This window comes from Scophthalmus maximus, chromosome 20, assembly GCF_022379125.1.
Source record: "Scophthalmus maximus strain ysfricsl-2021 chromosome 20, ASM2237912v1, whole genome shotgun sequence".
Lineage (NCBI taxonomy): Eukaryota > Metazoa > Chordata > Actinopteri > Pleuronectiformes > Scophthalmidae > Scophthalmus > Scophthalmus maximus.
The window spans coordinates 7125000-7144228 of record NC_061534.1 but is presented as its reverse complement, the minus strand read 5'-3'; the positions used below and the strand labels follow the sequence as shown (position 1 = coordinate 7144228).

At 40.8% G+C, this 19229-nt stretch overlaps 1 protein-coding gene across 5 annotated transcripts in view; it reads right to left on the bottom strand.

The window, feature by feature from the left end:
• exd3 (exonuclease 3'-5' domain containing 3) overlaps window positions 1-18671 on the bottom strand; it is a 35694-nt gene extending 17023 nt beyond the window's left edge. The window contains exons 1-19 of one of the 5 annotated variants that reach the window (XR_004785015.2): window positions 18382-18671; window positions 17314-17373; window positions 14111-14175; window positions 12857-13018; window positions 12415-12600; window positions 12231-12284; window positions 11927-12066; window positions 11724-11830; window positions 11565-11638; window positions 10561-10599; window positions 10258-10424; window positions 9528-9681; window positions 9157-9355; window positions 8950-9059; window positions 7672-7855; window positions 7345-7517; window positions 6290-6508; window positions 6110-6163; window positions 5872-5991 (exon numbers count right to left, since the gene is read on the bottom strand). Coding sequence is in view for 3 of the 5 variants with exons in the window: in XM_035608326.2 (XP_035464219.2) it covers window positions 5872-6003; window positions 6110-6163; window positions 6290-6508; window positions 7345-7517; window positions 7672-7855; window positions 8950-9059; window positions 9157-9355; window positions 9528-9681; window positions 10258-10424; window positions 10561-10599; window positions 11565-11638; window positions 11724-11830; window positions 11927-12066; window positions 12231-12284; window positions 12415-12600; window positions 12857-13018; window positions 14111-14175; window positions 17314-17341 (2247 nt within the window). In the remaining 2 variants the exon portion in view is untranslated. Of the gene's footprint in view, window positions 1-5871; window positions 6004-6109; window positions 6164-6289; window positions 6509-7344; window positions 7518-7671; window positions 7856-8949; window positions 9060-9156; window positions 9356-9527; window positions 9682-10257; window positions 10425-10560; window positions 10600-11564; window positions 11639-11723; window positions 11831-11926; window positions 12067-12143; window positions 12146-12230; window positions 12285-12414; window positions 12601-12856; window positions 13019-14110; window positions 14176-17313; window positions 17374-18381 lie in introns of all 5 variants that reach the window. The other 4 variants (XR_004785014.2, XM_035608327.2, XM_035608329.2 and 1 more) reach the window with 4 other exon arrangements.
• Between the last annotated feature and the right edge of the window lie 558 nt (window positions 18672-19229).

The window sequence follows — 19229 nt, the reverse complement described above, 5'->3', positions numbered from 1 at the left end:
GAATCTCATCTTTTGTTTGACTTCATCATCGATATTAATATGGTCCCAGTCAAAGGAATTTGATGTTCACCATTTTTCTTTTGTCATCAGTGATTTAAAAGAAAATTTGCGTTCAATTTAAATTGTCAAGTCCCCTCTCGGGACTGTGATGATTTGAAGGGACAAATGTGTTGGCATGAAAACACAGAGCAATAAAAGAGAACAAAACCAAACAGAAGGAAAAGCGATGGTAAAATTTAAAAAGTTAGAAAAGTTAGATAATCACTCAGGTCATGTCTTACCGGTAAAAACTTAAAAACTCCTGACATTTTTTTCAACTGCAATGACATTTCTATATCAGCCTCTGAACATGTGTTGTGGGTAGTTGGCAAGCAAACATGTTAAACAAGTGCAGAGGGTTGTTTGAACCTGACAAACATAGGTGGGTACATCTACTCTGTGTGATCACAGAGTAGACTGTGCACAGCACAGGTTCTCACATTGACCTTTATTTCCATCTCTGGTTTCACACAACTACACATCTGTAAAACTGGGCTAAAATCTTGGTCTTAAAACGGAAAAAGAAAGATAGGTCAATGTTCACACCTGCACCGTGTGATCGTCTATTCTCGCATACAAAATAGGCATCACAGGAAAAGCTAAGAAGCGGCAGAAATATGCCTTTTTAACGGCGGATTATCAGAATTATAAGTTTAAGGCCCTGATGCACAATTCTAAGAGAAACTTCAGCAGCATTTGAGCAACTTTAAATTCACACACTCACATGAGATACACATCATGCATGCACCCGCACACACAGGTGTCATTGCGTTGCTATGCTATCCTGGGGCCAACTTGACTGTGGGAAAAAAAAAGAGAGCAGGCATGATTTCTTAAGGCCTCAGACTTGGGGAGTGATGGCTCATCATCTTCCTTATCTATGTGTGTGTGTGTGTGTGTGTGTGTGTGTGTGTGTGTGTGTGTGTGTGTGTGTGTGTGTCTGCTATTGTGTCTGCTCACACAATCATGTGTTTCAATATGAGTCAGTAACACTGAAAACACATCCCACAGGTAACAAGCTGCAGGTCTTCCTGAGGGATAGTCACTCATATCCTTACAAAAGACTGTGTAAACTGCAGTGTTCCCAGAGAAGCGCAGAGGAATAACTCATCTCCACAGAAAACATTACAGCCCAAGTAGTTCAGTGAAAGCTTCATTATTTTTTGGTCAGGTCTTATTTGCTCACTCATTCATGAACTCGCACATTTGAGTGACACAATAATTATGATGGCTTTTCCCGATCCGGCTCCGCAACAGAAAGACAGACAGCTTGTCGCCCCCAAGATAAAAAAAACAACAACAACAGACAAAGGATACAGAGGTACAGGCTGGTCATCAGTCACTCATAACTGCACCCACTAACTATCTACATGTGTGAATGTCATGTGTGTGTGTGTTCACTTTTAGCACTGTATGTGTATGTGTGTGTGAGTAACAGGAGACGCGGAGCCCTCGCCACACACAGTGGGAAATATTTGAGATGGTTTCCCTCGGAATGTCTTGGCGTGCCTATGGAATGCCCCCCCCCTCCTTCCCCAACGTCGCCTCCTCCCCTCTCTTGTCGTCTTCAGTCTCCAGAGAGGGGAGGGAGAGTGGAAATAGGCGGGACGCACAAATTCGACTCCTGTTTTGTCACCACACAGAGCCGTATATTCACAGGAGACGTCAGATGAAGCCACGGTGCTCAAACAATGAAAATGTGTTATTCCGTGTGACGCACTCTTATATTTGTGGTTATCTACGAAATATGTGTGCTTGTGTATTTAAAAAAAAGAGCAGCGGATATGACTAGAGGTGCGAGAACTTTCAGGTCTATTAGAAGTACAGCATCTTCCGTTTTCTGCTGAATTTCACCACATACACAACTGTTGAACTCAATCCTACACTGACATATGTACACACACACACACACACACACACACACACACACACACACACACACACACACACACACACACACACACACACACACACACACACACACACACACACACACACACAGAAGGGTAACTTTAAACGTGTCTCAACCTCTCACATTCCTCTTTTTTATCCTGCGGCTCTCTTTGTAGATCAAAGGGCAGACAACAAGTCTTTCGATCGACTCGCCCTCCACCACCCCGTCCTCTTCCTCCAGTGCCACCGTTCTCGGACACTCTCTCCAACTCTTCCTCACTCATACGCTCATCTCGCTTTCACACAAACTGATTGTTTTCCCCCCTCACAACTAATCCATTTTTCAAAATCTCACACTCGCTTGCTCCTTTTAATTTTCTCTCACCGCTGTTACCTTTCTCTCGTCTTTTTTTTTTTTTACCTCCATGCCATCACCTCTGTTCTCACTTCTCTCTCTCACTCCCTCCCTCCTGTCCCTTTTCCTCTCGCTACCCCCCCCCCCCCCATCTCTCCCACCCCTCCTTCTCATGGCGTGGCGGTTCCTGTTGCTCTTGTTTTCACTTCCTCAGTAGTCTGGTGCGTGGGAACCAGCGTTTCTGCTGCAGTAGTGTCTATGACTGAGTATGAGTGTGTTTGTGGTTCTGTGACAGAGTCCGTGCTCTCAAGTGCTTTGTGTCTGTGTAAAGGTGCTGAGGTGTGTGTATGATGGTGTCAGTGTGTGTTTGTCAGTTTTGGCTTTTGACTGTGTATGCGTATCACTGTATACTGTATATGCCTGAGTGTGTGTGTTTATCTCTCAGGCAATCTCTGCTGTTCCAACATGTCTATAAAAGGCCAGTACGGGACATCTGACCGAAGTGTGTGCGTGCGCGTTTGCGTGTGCCCATGGAAAGAAGAGATGAAATTTAAATTAAAAACATTTGTCAATTTGTCAACATCTTGACAGTTACCTTTAGCTTAATTTAATTTTTTTCTATTTCCTTTCTACAAATTGATATTTTACAGATACACTACCAACAAATATACTTAATGAATTTAAAATAAACGTTTTGTTATTTAAGTAAAACACAGATCAACATTAAATGTTCAGGGGGAGACAGTTAGATAAATTGTCAGTAGTATAAATAGCTGAAAATGGTAATATGGAAACAGAACAATGAGCAGGTGCATTCAGAAACAGATTAGCTAAATCAATATGGATGAAAATAAAACTGTATCACGTCCAACTTGATTCGATCTGATTGATTCTATGAAATATTTAACTATTCAAACTAAAATATGAACTGAATATTGTACTTTATAACCTGCATTCCTATGGTTAAGTGATTGAATATACTAATTTATCTTGGTCTTAAATTTGAGAAATTACACTTTTAGATGATAATGATGTAAAAATTGCATTCCAGAAAAGTATCAGAATAAGAAGATGAATGGAAAAGGCAAAGATTGGGTCTTTTTTGTTAGTTGTCATTTCTATACATCCCTTTTAAAGCACCTTGGTTGGAATTTTTGAGAGAAAAAAAAGGTAACTACACCACAGGATAAAAGTTTTGCTCAACTCTATTGCCTGAAGTATATCCACTGACAGGAAAGATCTGAGACAGAGCTGCTACTAGAAAGATTTAATAGGTCACATTTGGTCTTTCTTTGGTCATAATATATCAAAGCAACTTCCCTTTGAAGTTGTGTTGGGGGTAACCAATAAATATGGAAGGTACAGGTGGGCGACCATTTGGCCACTGGCCGTTTCAGACTTGTGTCTCTGTGTTGTCCCATCACCGTGTCATCAGGAAATGAGGTCTCATCAAGGTGGTCCATGTTTTAACCATTTAGTGTCTGACGCAAATTCACCCATGTGGTATTTCTCGACACATTCAGGGCCCCCTACTAGGGGCATACCAGAACACCCAAGTTAAGAAAATGACCTCCCAATCACCACCACTGCTACCACACACAAACACAGCCGTCGGAGAACACACAGGCTTTACCTAAACAGCCACCCAGGGAGATGTCTACAGGTCACGTACTGTAACTCAAATATTTGATTGCAACTGGATTAGACTATGCTGGAACTTTTCTGTTCATCCATTCACATTAACGATTCTGTGTTTGAGGAAAGGAGAACAAGATATCGAAAGGCTTTTGAGGAAACTTATAAAGCAAATTTGAAGAGTTTCATTTCTCCTCCAGGTTTAAACTCTTTCCCATACTTATTCCCTTGTTAAATTGCTCTCAAACTCCTTCCTTATAAAAGTCTTCAGGTTAAATTCTCCTCCCTTTTGTCATTTATTTTATAATTCATCCATCTGCCCCTCCATTTTCAACACTTGCAGCCAGGTCCACTTTGTAGCAATCTAACCCAAACATCCCTGTTCCCAGCCACATCCTTCCAGCTCCTCATGGGGGTCCTGAGGGAATCCCAGGCCAGATGGGATATGCATTTCCTCCAGTGTCTCCTGGGTCTGCCCTGGGGTCTCCTGCCACTCGGAAATGCCCAGAATGACTCCACAGGCAAATAGGAGGTCTACTAATTACACAACCAAACTGCCTCAGCTGGCTGCCTTCAGCACGAAGGTGTAGCAGCTCTTTTCCAATGTCCTCTCTCCTCATCCTATTAGTAAAAGTTATTTTGGCCGCTTGTTTAGCTATAGCAATCTGCATTTTTTTCCCACACTAATGTTACTGCCAAAGCCACACCAATCTGTCTGCTAATCTCTCACTCAATCGCTTAACCTCAGTTGTAAATACGACCCCAAGAACCGGTCCCATGGAGGTGAAAGCTCAGACATTCTCTCCTCCTACACAAGTCCAGGCGTTATGCATGAGTTTGGCTCAAAAGCACAAAGAGATTAGCCAAACTACTGTACATCAACTTTCTGGGGAAGTGACAAAGAGCGAGTGTTTGTAGCCAGGGATCAGCGTGTCAAGGCCCACACCTCTGTCTGCTTCCACCACTGACAACACTTCAAACAAACAAGAACAATAGAAGGGTTTTTAAAGCCCTTTTCTCCAGTTCCCCCTTATCGTATATTAATTTCTTCCCCTTTCATTCAGGATTACACAATACACTGCAGCCATCACACACTTTGTTCTCATAACTAAGTAACTTATGCAGTTCTGCAGTGTTTCATAACTACAGAAATATTGCCTGAGAATAGGAACCAGCATTTTCCTCTTTCTCACTAGAGGTTTTTGTGTATATAGGCATCAGCTGAAACATAAGCATGTGGTATGTGAAATGGAATGATTTTGTGATCTTATGTACGTAAATTACCATCAGTCAGCATTTAACTCTTTCAGGGCAGCCATGTATCATCATCCTCTTTCTTTACAATTTTATCGGCCTGTTCTGTCTTAGCCTGTGTTCAGACCCACTTAAGCCCTGCGTGAAAAAACAGTCTATTCATTCATTTGAATGAGGCCAGTTGGTGGTGCAGCGATGGTGCCAAGGCCGAGGGGTCTGGCAACGAAAAAAATAAATAAATACATGCAGTTGTCTGCAAAAAAATTTACCCTGGGTCAACTCCGATTCATGCAAACGCAGATGGATTAGTTTTGTTTACAGTGCAAGAAGTCATAAAGAAAGATAAAATAATTGCAGCTGTGATAACTTTTACGAGATGTCAAATTCAGTCTCAATGTAAAAGTTGTGAATTTTCTTTGGTATCTGATGTGCTCACAAATTCTGCTGCTCAAACTGGACTTCCTGAATTGTATTTCACTGTCTCACCTGTCACTGAAACAACCAGACTCATCTCTAAAGCGGCTGATTTCACAGAGCACATTTAGACTTTGGATGGTGGACTTCATCATTCTCTCTCTGTCTTGATGATCACTGACATTATTTTAGTCAGATCAACAACACAGCTGATGCTGAGTTTATGCAACATTAATTAAAAAAAATTTTTTTTTCCAAAAACCTGCTTGAAACTTTCTTACCTGGCAGCGGCTGAATATATCGCTGGGAGTGGGCTGGATGTTGAAGTGTTTGAGGACCCGAACGGCCTGGTCTCGGGCCTTTTCTGAACAGTCTAGGTACAGACAGAGACCCTCACCCACCTGGGAACGCAACTATAAATATGGGTAGATGGAAGCAACACATATCCAGGGGTCACAAACGAGTGTACGCAACCAGACAAAAATGGATCATTTGGTTTGCACACTTGAAACTACTTACACTTTGGAACGGTTGTCCACATGTGAGTATGACACGGCCTTCCGCTTGTGCTAACTGACACAACAAAAACAGATCAGACAAATTAAATACACATTAAAGAAACGTAAAAAGTTATCTATATGTAGTATTTTATCTTCTTTCTGTGTGTCTAATTGTTCTCAGTCCAGATGACTAACTCACCCTTCCTGCTTCTCTGTGATCATCCGTGTTCTCCAACATGACCACATCAACTCCTAAACAGCGCAGGTACCTCCCAAGTCCCTGTAGCATGTTGTCACACACCACCCGCAACTGCTGGGGGGGCAGAGGAGGGTTTTTTTCTGAGGGCTTCTCGCCACACAGGAGGCCTTTCTCTGTGTCAGAGCGAGGGGGACTGACCCTTTGAGCCCCCTGACATTCCTAAATGGACAGAGACAAAAATGTGATACTTAGGCGATCCACACAGGGGGATTTTCTTTTCACCCGCACCACAGTGCAGGGAGGACAATGGAACAGGGTGAGCTTTAAAACTGCTCCCCTGGAGCTGATAGGAACTACTGAAGAGACTCAGGCAAACATATATTGTCCCTCCCTGCTGGTTGGATGATTCTTAAAGGTGGAGGTTTTACCTTTGAAGATTCACAGTTATTGCATAAGAAAGAAATGTTAAATATATTAGCACAAAAAGGAATGGTTCTAATTCATGATTGCAGCCTGTGAAAAGGACTAAAATTCACAAAGTCTCATAAACGTTTTAGTTTGCACATAAGTACCTTTAATTAACACTACCATTCTGAAGCTAACGTCCTCCTAAAGTTTCCTGCATGTTATTTAAGTAGGTTACTTGTTTATTAAAAACAACATGTTTGGACAGATATATTTATAATGAACAACAACAAAAAACATTATTCAGCTTATTCAGAGTCAAATATAAAAGGCCAAGGTCAGGTCAAAAACAAGTCGTAAAGGATTCTGACTTCTAAATTTTCCCTCTCCTGATATTAACTCGTCTTTAAAAATATCTGTCTATCTGACACCTACCTAGAAAAGGTAGGAAGACAGTGGGAAGAAAGACAGTTTTCCTGAGCTACATATTATGTTCTGTGTTTGGACCTTATAGGAACCATATGTTTTTCGTTTATCTATCTTCACATCGTACACTTCAAAGCATTTGGTGTTAAAAGCAACCACATAAAAATAAATGATCTCTGTCAATAACATCAATGGCAATGAAGAAATGGCATTTGACCCCTGACCTCTTTGCCAAGGTTCCATTTCTTCTCCTTGGCCTGTTTCCCCTTCCGCATCTTGTCTCCACTCTTCCCCGACTGGCTCGAGGAGACACTGCTCAGGTCCGCTGGCAGTCCGAAGTGTGCTGGGTTACTTGAGAGGATGGAGTACACGTCCAGCAAACAGTAGGCGTCTGCCACTAGAAGCAGGTTAAGACACGAGAGAAAAATAGAGAAGGAGGAGGGTGTTTAGTGGTTTGTGGTTCCTAAAGTATTCTGTGATATTCCATTGTGAAAAGAACTGACCATCTGTCTATCTTTCATTGTGTGTCGGGTACATATGTGATAATTTACCTGCATATCTAATTTGGCTGATGCGCAGTGGACGTTTTTCCCAGTTGGACATCTGCTCCGTCTTGTCCAGGGGCCGTCCCAGGACCTGTCTAATCATTAGACTGAGGCCTTTCTCCGCAGAGTCTTCTCCAACCAGCACGTCTTTAGGGCCATTATGAGTCCTGTTGACTTTACCACTCTGGATCTACATGAGGAATGACAATTATCCTCCATTATTTCACCTCGATGCAATCATGGCATTTTCTTCCATTTTCATGATTTTATTAATTTACATGCTCTTACATCCGATAACTTCTTAACTGTCCCTCCCTTTTCGTGTCCTGCCATGACATCCTGTTTCAACCGGACATTCCTTGTGATTTTGCAAAATATGTCTTGCATTCCTCCCGTCCTGCAACATGCAGCCGACTCCAGCAGATGGTGAAGAAACCTTATTGGTTACTGGCCCTTGTTGCCATTTCCACATTCCTATCCCCCTCAGAGACTGATGAGTTCAGCTACACACATCTCAGGCAAACTACTGGGCCACAGCAGTACGCACCAGGGCTAGCATCCAAAAATAGCAAAGAACAGTGTTCACTGTAACGACTGCACAGTATCCTGATTGACATTGACAGTGTCAAGCTGTAAACAAACACTGATGCTTGTCGAGCTGAGCCTACTCAGTTGTTGCCAGGCATAAGTACCAATTCTAAGCTGCATCTAGAGCTTGGCACATGAAAAAAAATCCTAGATGCCTATCTGCCATATGGACTTTTTAATAAGTTTTTATATTAATAAGGACCTTTGATATTTTTTGTATTTGTAAATCAATTGCACTTTAATTTCAAAGCAACTAAACAGCTTATTGCTTATAGCATTATCATGTTATTGTTTAGGTTTGTATCCTGTTTTGTTTTTCTACTCGCCCTAAATCAAATTACCTTTGGGATCTATTAAGTTGTATTGAGTTTTTTGTTAAAAAAAAACAGACTTGTTTAAGTCACAATAGTTTTGTTCATATTTTTTTTTACATATTTACAAACATATGTAGGTTAAACTTATTGATAAATTCTAAACAAACATCTTATAAAATTTCTAAATTAGAAATGTAAGGTTATTGTCAAACATAATTTTTTTGTATTGTATTAGAGCACCACTGTAAATTAGAACTTGCATTTTATGAAACACTACACTTCTAACAGAGAGACAATGATCTAATTGAGTAGTTTCTAATGTAGCTGTAATTCCAAAGGCTTCTAAATTAAATTCAGCCTTTGAATGGCAAGATGACATTACCTTCTGGTGTATCCTGAGAAGATCAAGCACCCCCTCCATCTTCAGTGGCTCCTCCAAAAACTGGTGCCATGTGGCCAAAAGACACTTGAGATCCCCGGTCATACCATAACCTACATTGAAAACAAAAGGAGAAATGTGAGCGACAGAAGCATAAACACAAAGGCCTGAAATGAATTGAATTTAACGTTTATCATGACTGTTGCTTACCAAGTTTCAGGACATTTCTTTTGGAGAACAAGCTTCTGATGAAACTAACAGTATCTGGGTGTTGACAGAATCCGTTTTCACAGAGGTCCAACAAGAAAACCTGGTCATACACTGCAAGCTGTATCAGGGCCACTCTCTGAGTTAAGATGCAGCCAAATGAGGGCTGCCACTCCATGTCAACTCCTACTACACCACCGTCCTGAGGATAAAGACGGGACAAGTCAGCAACAAATATTGTATCAAAACAGGAACCATAACCACTTAAGTTACCCCAAGTGGCTCTACATCCATTAATGAGACTATCACATGATAGATTTAAACTAATGGGGCAAGAATTTCCTCTTTTTTTGCTGGTGTTTTCCTTTCTTTACCTTCAGCACAATGTGTCGACATCTCTGGAGAGCTTCTACCGTGTCCACAAAGTGAACCTTGTCTTTGGTGAGTGGCACCTGGTAGAACCTCTGACAGTGAGGCTGAGACGGTATCCACTCCTCAGCTTGTGCTGAATCACTCGGACATATCTGTCTGAGCAGGGAGCAAGAAATGCGTGTTATTGTGAGTGTGCACATTAAAAGAAGGATAAAAACATGTGAATGCAAAACGAGAGTGGATACATTGCTTCATTAGAGACAGAAAGTGCTTAAAAATAAACGAATAAAAGCTGACCATGTTGGAACGACTCACACGTTTAGCAATATAAATCAGTATGGTGTCTCAATGAAATGTAGGATATTTGGCTTTTATATCTCACAAGTATCGATAGAAAATCCAAAGGGTCATCAAAGTCATTCAAAATCCTGGCAACAGCTTAAACCCACATTAAGTCTAATATTGTATCCCACATGATCAATGAAAATAATGATAACACAGAATTTGGTATAAAATGATATTAATAAGAGAATATTCAGCAGCTTTGGGTTTAAAGGTACATATCAGTAATTTAACAACACAATGTTTGAGAAAGAGAAACAAAACATTTTGGCTCAGCATTTCAGGGATAAAACTCTTAAGGCTTCAACTGTTCCTCTTTATGTGAAGACGTACAGCTTGTACATATACCACAAGCTCTATTATAGGAAATGTTGATTTTGGCTAACTTACTGTAGATCTGGCGGTAGACTCTGCTGTGTTTCCCATACCCCGATGGGAAGTCGATTTCTGGGGATGTTGTACCTCAGTGACCACTGAGCGGCTTTCTGAATACTGCAGTACTGCAGCAACATCTCCACCAATTTAATCTGCAGCTCATGGTCATCTGCCACTACACACTATTCATAGATAAAACACACAACACACATGCACACAGTGCATGTTAAAACTAATGGATATATATATACTTCATGTACATAAAGTGCAGTTTATCCACACATTGTCACGTCAAGACACATCTATATGCACTATTACCTGTACATGGTCAATCCAGTTGTCCTCTGTCATGCTTTTCTGGAAGGAAAATAGAATGAAATTTTATTTTAAAAAAGGGTAAAATTGGGGAAACAGACAGGTATTTTTTCTTTGCGATTGATTATGATAGTGTGATGTTGCTGAATTGAAATTAGACAATACTGAGTCTTTTCTCATAGTTTAGATTGAATCAGTCTCCTTCCTTCATTCCCTGCTCCACATGTTCGTCCACTGACACCAATGTTTTGTCAGCGTTTGAAGGCAACGATGAGAATAATAAGAAAAACCATGACATTTTGAATTAATGTTTCTGAGGCATAATTGGGTCCTTCACAAGACAATGTTATTGTGTTAATAGCAACACTATTTGCAGTATTATTCTCAACTAATAACTAATATATATATATATATATATATATATATATATATATATATATATATATAATAACAAATAACTGATATTACTTTGTGCTAATAGCACACTAAAGCAACTGAACAAATATTCTACACCTAATTTGATTTTAATTGTGTAATTTTTAGGTCAAATAACTTGAGAAACAAGGCCATGGGCTATAGATGTATACATGAGCCAGATTGGCTCGTCTGCACCTTGAGAAAGATCTCATGAAAAAGTTGTCTTTCTTCGTATACACACATCAAACTAATTCACAAAAGGCCAAGTCCCAGCTTGTCCTATCTACAACCAGGGACTACGAAACTCTTGTTCATTTACAGTTAAGTGTTAATTTGCATTTTCTTTCAAGTGAAGGAAGTAAAGCTGACATGTTCACAAAATGGTCTTGGAGTTTGGTGAAGAGTGAAGAAAGCTTATGGGAAAAGCTGGAATTCAGTAACTTGCCCTGTACAATTGTTGAAAATGGTCAACAACAAATAAAATATATAGATGTCAAGAAAGCCTGAAAGCTCTGAATTTGGACACTAACTATCTAACTAGTATATATTATGATGATTAATGAAATGTGAGAGCGTGCTGCATTACTTACCTCCACAAACCTTTTGTACATGAGGAAACGTAAAGAGTCCAGTCTCCTCTTGTGAAGAGCATTGGGATAAAGTCCTATGTCAAAAACACAAGATCACAATCATTTCTGCCAGACACACACACAGTTGATGAAAGCCAACACTCATGACGGGTCGCACACCATGGTCAATGTTGAATTTCTCCACGAGTCGTAAGATGTGTTTGGCGAGCAGTTTAGGCTGGATCTGGCCCATGCTGTGTTTGGACAGGGAGAGACGAGGGAACCGCCTGTGAAAACACACACAAACATGCAGATTGGCACACTGGCCCACTGATGCCAACATGTACAGTATACGTTCCCATACATTCACACATGCTCCATACACGCTTATCTGTTCTACATTGAAGTAAGGGTGGCACCAGGAGTCGAGCAATGTGACAAGTCGCTGTTCTAGATCTTTGTGACCTGCGACAAAGGACTCGGCCAAGGACATCTTATCCTGCAAGATTAGTGGCACGCACATCTGCAGAGGAAAATTGAAAAAGACAGTTTGGAAACTTGAGTTTGAGATTTAAAACAGGACATTTTCAGATCCAATACATCTTAAGTGTGCTCATACATTTACCACTTATAAATCAACACGCACAAGTGTCACACATGCATATCTGCTGAAAACATTTTTCTCACCTCCTCCATATTCACTTCCTTCTGTAACTTAAGCTTAACGCACAGCACGGCTGCCTGTGGAAAACAGAGAAATTCAGTATGACTATAAAAAACCTTGTGTCAGCATTAATTTGACTTCTCACATTTTAGTCTGAAATCTTTCTGCCGTAAAAAAAGAATGATAAATATTGAAAAAGCCATTGACCTCTTTGTAGCATTTGAGGGCCTGCAACTTCACAATGTGCAGTCTGAGTAGGGCTGGGTCCAGGGAGCCGAGGTGGTAGATGTTGATGAGGCTCTCGACGAAGCTGGCCTGCGTGTCCGTTAGTAAACGTAGAGCACGATGCTGGAGCTCGAGTGCTTGCTGCTCTGACAGTGAACTCAGTGTCAACTGGTGGAGAGACAAAACAACATGTGGAACAGAAAAAAAACTACAAATTGCATCTCAAAATAAAAAAAGAGAAATACTGTATACTGAATTATAAAACAAATAGTGTTAGTGTGTGTGTGTGTGTGTGTGTGTGTGTGTGTGTGTGTGTGTGTGTGTGTGTGTGTGTGTGTGTGTGTCCATGGTTTAAGTCTGAGTTCTGTGAAGTCACATTAAAGGCTACACAAATTTCTGTGGTTTCTTTGATGCTCTCGTCTACCTGAGGATGTTCCTTCATCCACGTCTGGAATTCCAATAGGATATGATGGCCGAGGGTGTGGCTCCGACCCTTCTGTTTGCCCGGACAGCTCTCCAGGATTGTTAGCAAGGCCTCCAGAGGCTCAGAGAGCTTGGAAAATCCCTGAATGGCTACGAAATTTAGCTGTTGGGAATGTAGAGAGAGATGGGGTGGTAAACTTTAAAGTCAGAGAGAAAAAGATGAATGCATAAAGCATCACAGGTTTTTCTTTTTAATCTTGTCTCCTCAGGTGGAATGTGAACCCTAATGTACTGTATGTGCATCATTCATATTACAGCCACACAGTATTTCCAGAAAAATATCTGGATCTATGGATCATGTTACAGGAATATGGAGAGACTCTTTCAACATTTGTGTCCAAAACACAGTTTTTTTTCTTCTTTTTTATGAATAACTTGAGCTCAAATTGTGGTAGTCCTTTTGAAATTTCCGAAAAATTGTATTTGTTTGTTTTGGTGTTAGCAGTCAGGATACAACGGAGTATTCCACGAAGACCCAGCTGTAGAAATGTGCAATAAATATTATGTGTTCCTCTTTTTTTCTAGTAAATCTCTTCATCTGCGGCAGAGTCACAGTGGTTGCTGAAATGAGGTAATTGGAAAGTGAATTTTTAGACTAGCTGGAACAACAGCAATAGAAACATTGCTGACGTCCCTCTCTGGGCCCCGCAGACACGGACTTATGACACACTTTGTGTTTCAACTTGAGAATGCAAACTCTGGCAATGCATATTTCCTACATGAGAAAATAATATCTGTGTGAGAAGGCTTTGCGCCGTGTCTTAATTTGCAAAACAGATGTCATCCACTCAATATCCTCCTCACACAGATCTCAAGTTCATTCAGTGCAACACAAATTCCTTCCTTCCTACTGACAGACACTCTGGTTTCCTCATTAACACACACACACACACACACACACACACACACACACACACACACACACACACACACACACACACACACACACACACACACACACACACACACACACACACACACACACACACACACACACACACACACACACACACACACACACACACACACACACACACACACACACACACACACATTCATTTAAACATGTCGGTCTCTCTCTCTCTCTCTTCGTCTGTGCAAGTGTTTCTTGTGGAGACACAAAGACTCCGTCCACTTAATTTTTAAACACAAAAACTCAATATTGCATGGAACATGCTGTGAAAGTGACTCTGACCGTCTGCAGCTCTTTCCGGTTCCATAGTTCGAAGAGTTGGTCTCTCAGGACGGCAGGGTCAAGACCTGCGGGGGAAAAAAAATATCACACACACGCATAGATGAGGTGGGGTTTCACTTTGACCTTTGAGCTCTGTCAACCTGTCAAGGAATCAAGCTTCTTGGTCTGTTTGGTAGTTTGCTTTTTGAGTCTTTGGTGCTCATCTTTGGGATTTTAAAGTAAATACTAAGGGATGACTCACTGATTTGAGACATTGAAACATGCGGTATGTAAGATTCAAAAGAGCAAAATCATGAGTCCATGATCTATTAAAAAACTGCTTAGAGGCTATGGCATAAGTGGGGCCTCAATTTTAATTTCAACTGAAGCCTACAATGACATTTATTTTTTCCCATTAGCACAATTAACAGTGTTTATCAACTCAATAATGGGCTTTACCTTGCCACGTAAATACAATTTTGGTACAAATAACTCTGCAAACCACAATGTTGATTTGCGATTGCTCCTAAAACGGGTGATGTTAATAAAATAAAATGTAAAAGTTGTTGCCAAGCCGTCTTGAAATGCCTTGTTTTGCATCCAACCTAAATCTTAGCTTATAGGTAATGTGATATACTGGAAATACTGTTTGTTAAAACAGGCATAGCTGAGCAGCCATAACGTCAAATATTATTTCTTTAACAGGCACAACAGAGCAGCCGTAACATCGGATTAACAGCTGAGGCTGGTTGGATAGTAGAAGAACGGGGCATTATCTCTGCATTCCAGCTGAATCTGCAGCCAAAATACCCAAGAGAAGACTTTTTTGGGGGGGGGGGGTCCACAGTGGGTAAAAGGGCTTGGAAACAGGAGATGTGTACATGCATGTGTGTTTCACGTTTTGTGGCTATCTGGCTGTGCGTGTGTTCCACTGAGCCTTCCCAAAAGCTTCAGCTTCTTTCTCCGTCGCTCTTGCTGTGTGGGCTCCAGCGTACCTGCCCCCCTATACCTCCCTCCCTCCCTCCTTCCCAGGGCTAGTTTTCCTGTTCTCCTCTCCCTCCCTGCAGCAGCCTCTCTCGATTTTGTCTCGGATTTCCCCAGGAAAGGGCCATGCGGTGGTCATGGTGTAAAATATACAGCCTTCCTGATGCACAGCCTGGGAAAGCAGACCAAAAGGCCTCTCCCTCTCTCTACGTTGGCCTCTCTTTAAAAAATTTTTTTTTACTGCATCTCTCCAGGCCTGACACTTTTAATCCCTTTAATAATGTCTCTTAAACATGAACTTTACCTGCCTGAGAATTTTGTTTCTCTGGACTTTCTCATTTTAACATCACAACAAAGAAAAAAAAATCCCCTTGGTAAAACAAGAAACTGAATCATTTCCTCTTTTGCTCTGTGTTTTTATTTTAGGATATGTCATTTGTACCATACCAGTCTTTTCGCTTTATATAAGTGTCAGTCGTTTTCAAAGTATATAGTAATTTCATATTTTTCCTATCTTCTAGATGAGCAGTGGTTTTAAATAATTTCTGATAAATAGGAAAATCTATTTTTCAGTTACTTAGAAGGTGCTTTTATTCTTGTAAAAGATGCTCAATTGTAGCAGGCTTTTCATGTTAACCCACACCTCAGTATCTCACCATGATGTCACAGCTTTGACAGCCACATTACAGCATGCAATTGAAAATGGTCGACAACAGTGTAGACCGGATTTGTAGCAACTGTGCGAAGACGCATCTATAGTCCACTGTAAAAAAAATCCTTTGATTTCAAACATCTGAATGACAAAGTTGCCTTTTCTGCTCTCTGTGGTTCTCTGTTGTTATAAATCCCACTCCAGCCCATTCATCCCACTAACGAACATGCGTACGTGCACAGGGTCTCACACAAACACAAACAGCACAACCCCACTTCACTTCAGCTTTGCTGTTTGTGTGAGGAGAGGCAGTGAGAAGAGGAGAGAAGAGGAATGTGCAGCAAGTAGTTTCTTTATAAACTTGAATGGTGGATGAATGACAGAGCTGGGGGCTCCCCATTCATTACAACATAATAACCCCATCACCACATACAAATACATGGACACACATACAGTACATGCACTCACTCAACTCTGGAAAGGTGAAGGTTCGCCGTTATTCTCTGACGCAAGAGAATTTGAAATATGAGAAGAGAAATACTTTGTTTTTCGCTAAGTGGATTTTAAAGTAATCAGACACTATTCTTGTCTTGCACTCTTTATAAAGTAATATAAGTCTGGCTTAAATTTCAGTAAAAATTAGACAGAGATTAAATCCACGGGCAGGTCTAGCAGCCTGTTGCCAGGCAGCTGCCAAAATAAAGGAAACACAAAGATTAAGTGTTTAAATGTGGCGTTTGGTGTCACTGCAGCTACCAGAAAAGCATCAGTGTGACTTGGCGGACATTGTGCAAGTGGCTCGACTGCACTGGAAAGATGCCACAACATTCCTCTACAAGTGCTTCTTCCCTCATTTTCTGTTTTGTTGTAGGTGCTGGAAAAAAACATTTAACAGTTGCTATCATCCCAGCTGAAAAATGAGGAACATACCAGCACTTGCAGAGTTTGATTAGATATTAAAGCAGTTTTTGTATGTTAATTACTTCTTCAGAACTAATGCATTACAGCTCGTTTTCAATGCCAGGTAGGTAGGTATGTGGACAGACACATACCTACAGGCTCTACAGTGGAGAAAGATGATGTTGCAGATATCATTGTAAACCTCCTGAGCTCCTTGTGAACAGCGAACTAACAAAATGTGTAAACAAAGTTAGTAACTGTACAGAGGCAACACATTTATAAGTGAGATGTATTTAAAGTTTCATTGATCAAAAGATCTGACATTATTTTCATAATAAATGTAATTTTCTAAGTGCGAAATGAAGACATGATAAACGAGAGTCCAAAGGAGGGGGTGATTCAACATTGTCAGGTAGCAGTTTCAGCACAGCAAACCACTGGCAAAATCTGTCAGGGCAGGTCGCCAGCTGTGTGTGAACACACATGCCTCATAACCACTGTATATCAGCTATGTGTTAACAGGCCTAAGTGACATTTGAGGTCATGTTTATTTCATTCCTTTGGAGAATGTATACCCATCATCAAATTAATCAACCCTCAAGTATTCTGCATCACAACTTAAGTGTGAAGTCTGTGTGTGTGTGGGGGGGGGGGGGGGGGGGGGGCAGACGACAACTGTATTACAAACCCAGTGCCTCTGGAGTATCACGGTTCATTTCTCTCTGCAGGATGGTGTGCTGCTGTCACTCTGTAAGAGAGGGCACACAGTACAACACAGTGCTGTATATAGGAGGTCTCAGACACATATTCTCAAATATATTACCATCACCATTACTTTTCATTTGCAATATATTCGTGTAGAGCTGCATCCACAAATCATTTTTCAGTCAATAAACAGTCTGTTAAACCAAAGATATTCTGTTTACAATGATATATGATTTTTAAAAGGCAGAAAACAACCTCTTCTGAATGGCTGAAAAGAAAGGGGGTATCCAATCGTGCACTTTGCACTTAGCTAATTGTCAATAGTCAAAAAAACTGTTCAACAACTCATGATTGTGAAACAGCTTTAGCTGATGACATGATTCCTTCATAGACACACAGACAGAGAGCTGTGGGAACAGCAGCCTGAGAAAGGGCAAGATGCCAGCTGGCTACGAGACTGGATTTCAGGCTGAGGATGTCTTTTTTTTTTTTAAGCCTCAAGTCTGGTTGTTTCTCCCTGTCTGAATGTCTGCGGGCTCTAGAGGAGGGATTTGGCATCCATTCCACCGCTGCCCGGGCAAATGTACCGGTTATGGGCTGGAGGAAGAGAGAAAGTGCACCTGCAGACAAGTCTTTTTTTTTCCCATTGCCTTCTATCGCCACCTAGTGGATTAAAAAGGAACACATCCTACTTCCTTAGTGCTTGGCTTCATACTCTCATGTTGGCAAGCTTTAGCTTGCCCCGGCCCAGTCAGATAAAGCGTACGGTCCCGATACAAGACTGAGTGTTAATGTCGAACTTGTTTAGTTGCTCTTACAGCCAATTAAACCTCACAATGGTGTTTTTGTAGGTTAGCCAGTAGAACACGAGCTAGCATTGATTATCGTGGCAAATTTTTTAAGCTAGCAATACAAACACCTCAATGCTAGGTTGTCCATGTCCCTTTTCCAATACACAGTCGATGTGTTTTTTATTTGGGTGTGTGTCAACAAGCGACAAATATTTAATTACACTCCTGTTGCGTTATATTATCGATGGGAAAGCACTCACCGTGCGCTACTTTCTTCCTGCTGGCGTCTCTCAGGTAAATTACTGCCAACATAGTTAGTTTTTGTGTGGTTCAGTGGACAGAGTTGATGGGGGATAAAATTCCCCCTCCGTAGGATCTCTCAGGCATCACTTGCCCTCACTCTGTACCAAAATCACCATAAATTACAGAGCACAACAGCCGAATAATGTCGTAACTCTAACGTCAGTCATTGAATGTTGATTTTCTGTATCAGAAACGGTACAAACTGCAGATGAAGCCGCCTGTAAAGCCCAAAATAGGGCTAAAAGAACTATGATAGTTCTTCATCTACTACTTGTTTTTCAGAGAAGGCTGTCATACAAGTTTATAGCGCACTACCGCCCCCTACTGGTCTCACTACCTTCTACTTTCAATCTGTCTTTTTCGGTGGCAGTTTGTATTGGACACAGGAAGTGAAGTGGATCTTCTTCTTTTTTACTTGAGTTTACTAAAATAATTAATTTACTGTTAAATACAAGAGTTATTTTTATTTGCATTGAGAGCACTTTGACTATTATTTTATTTATGTATTTATAGAGTGAAATTTAAGTTGACATTTCAGGTCCCCTCCCCTAAGAGTGAATGTTCCTACTTGTCTTTTGTTGAAGTGGGACCATCGTGAATGTTACAGGTATTAAGTCATGATGCAGTTAACAACAGCTGTGATGGTGATGATCAAGACTTTATGTGATCTTGCTCTTATAATTAATTTGTTATGATTTATATTTATCTATTTACAAACCCATATAATTCTTTTTTTTCAGCAGTTAATCTTTTAATTCTACTGTGAATTTTTCGATATTTTTTGCATCCGATGCTACCTATCTCC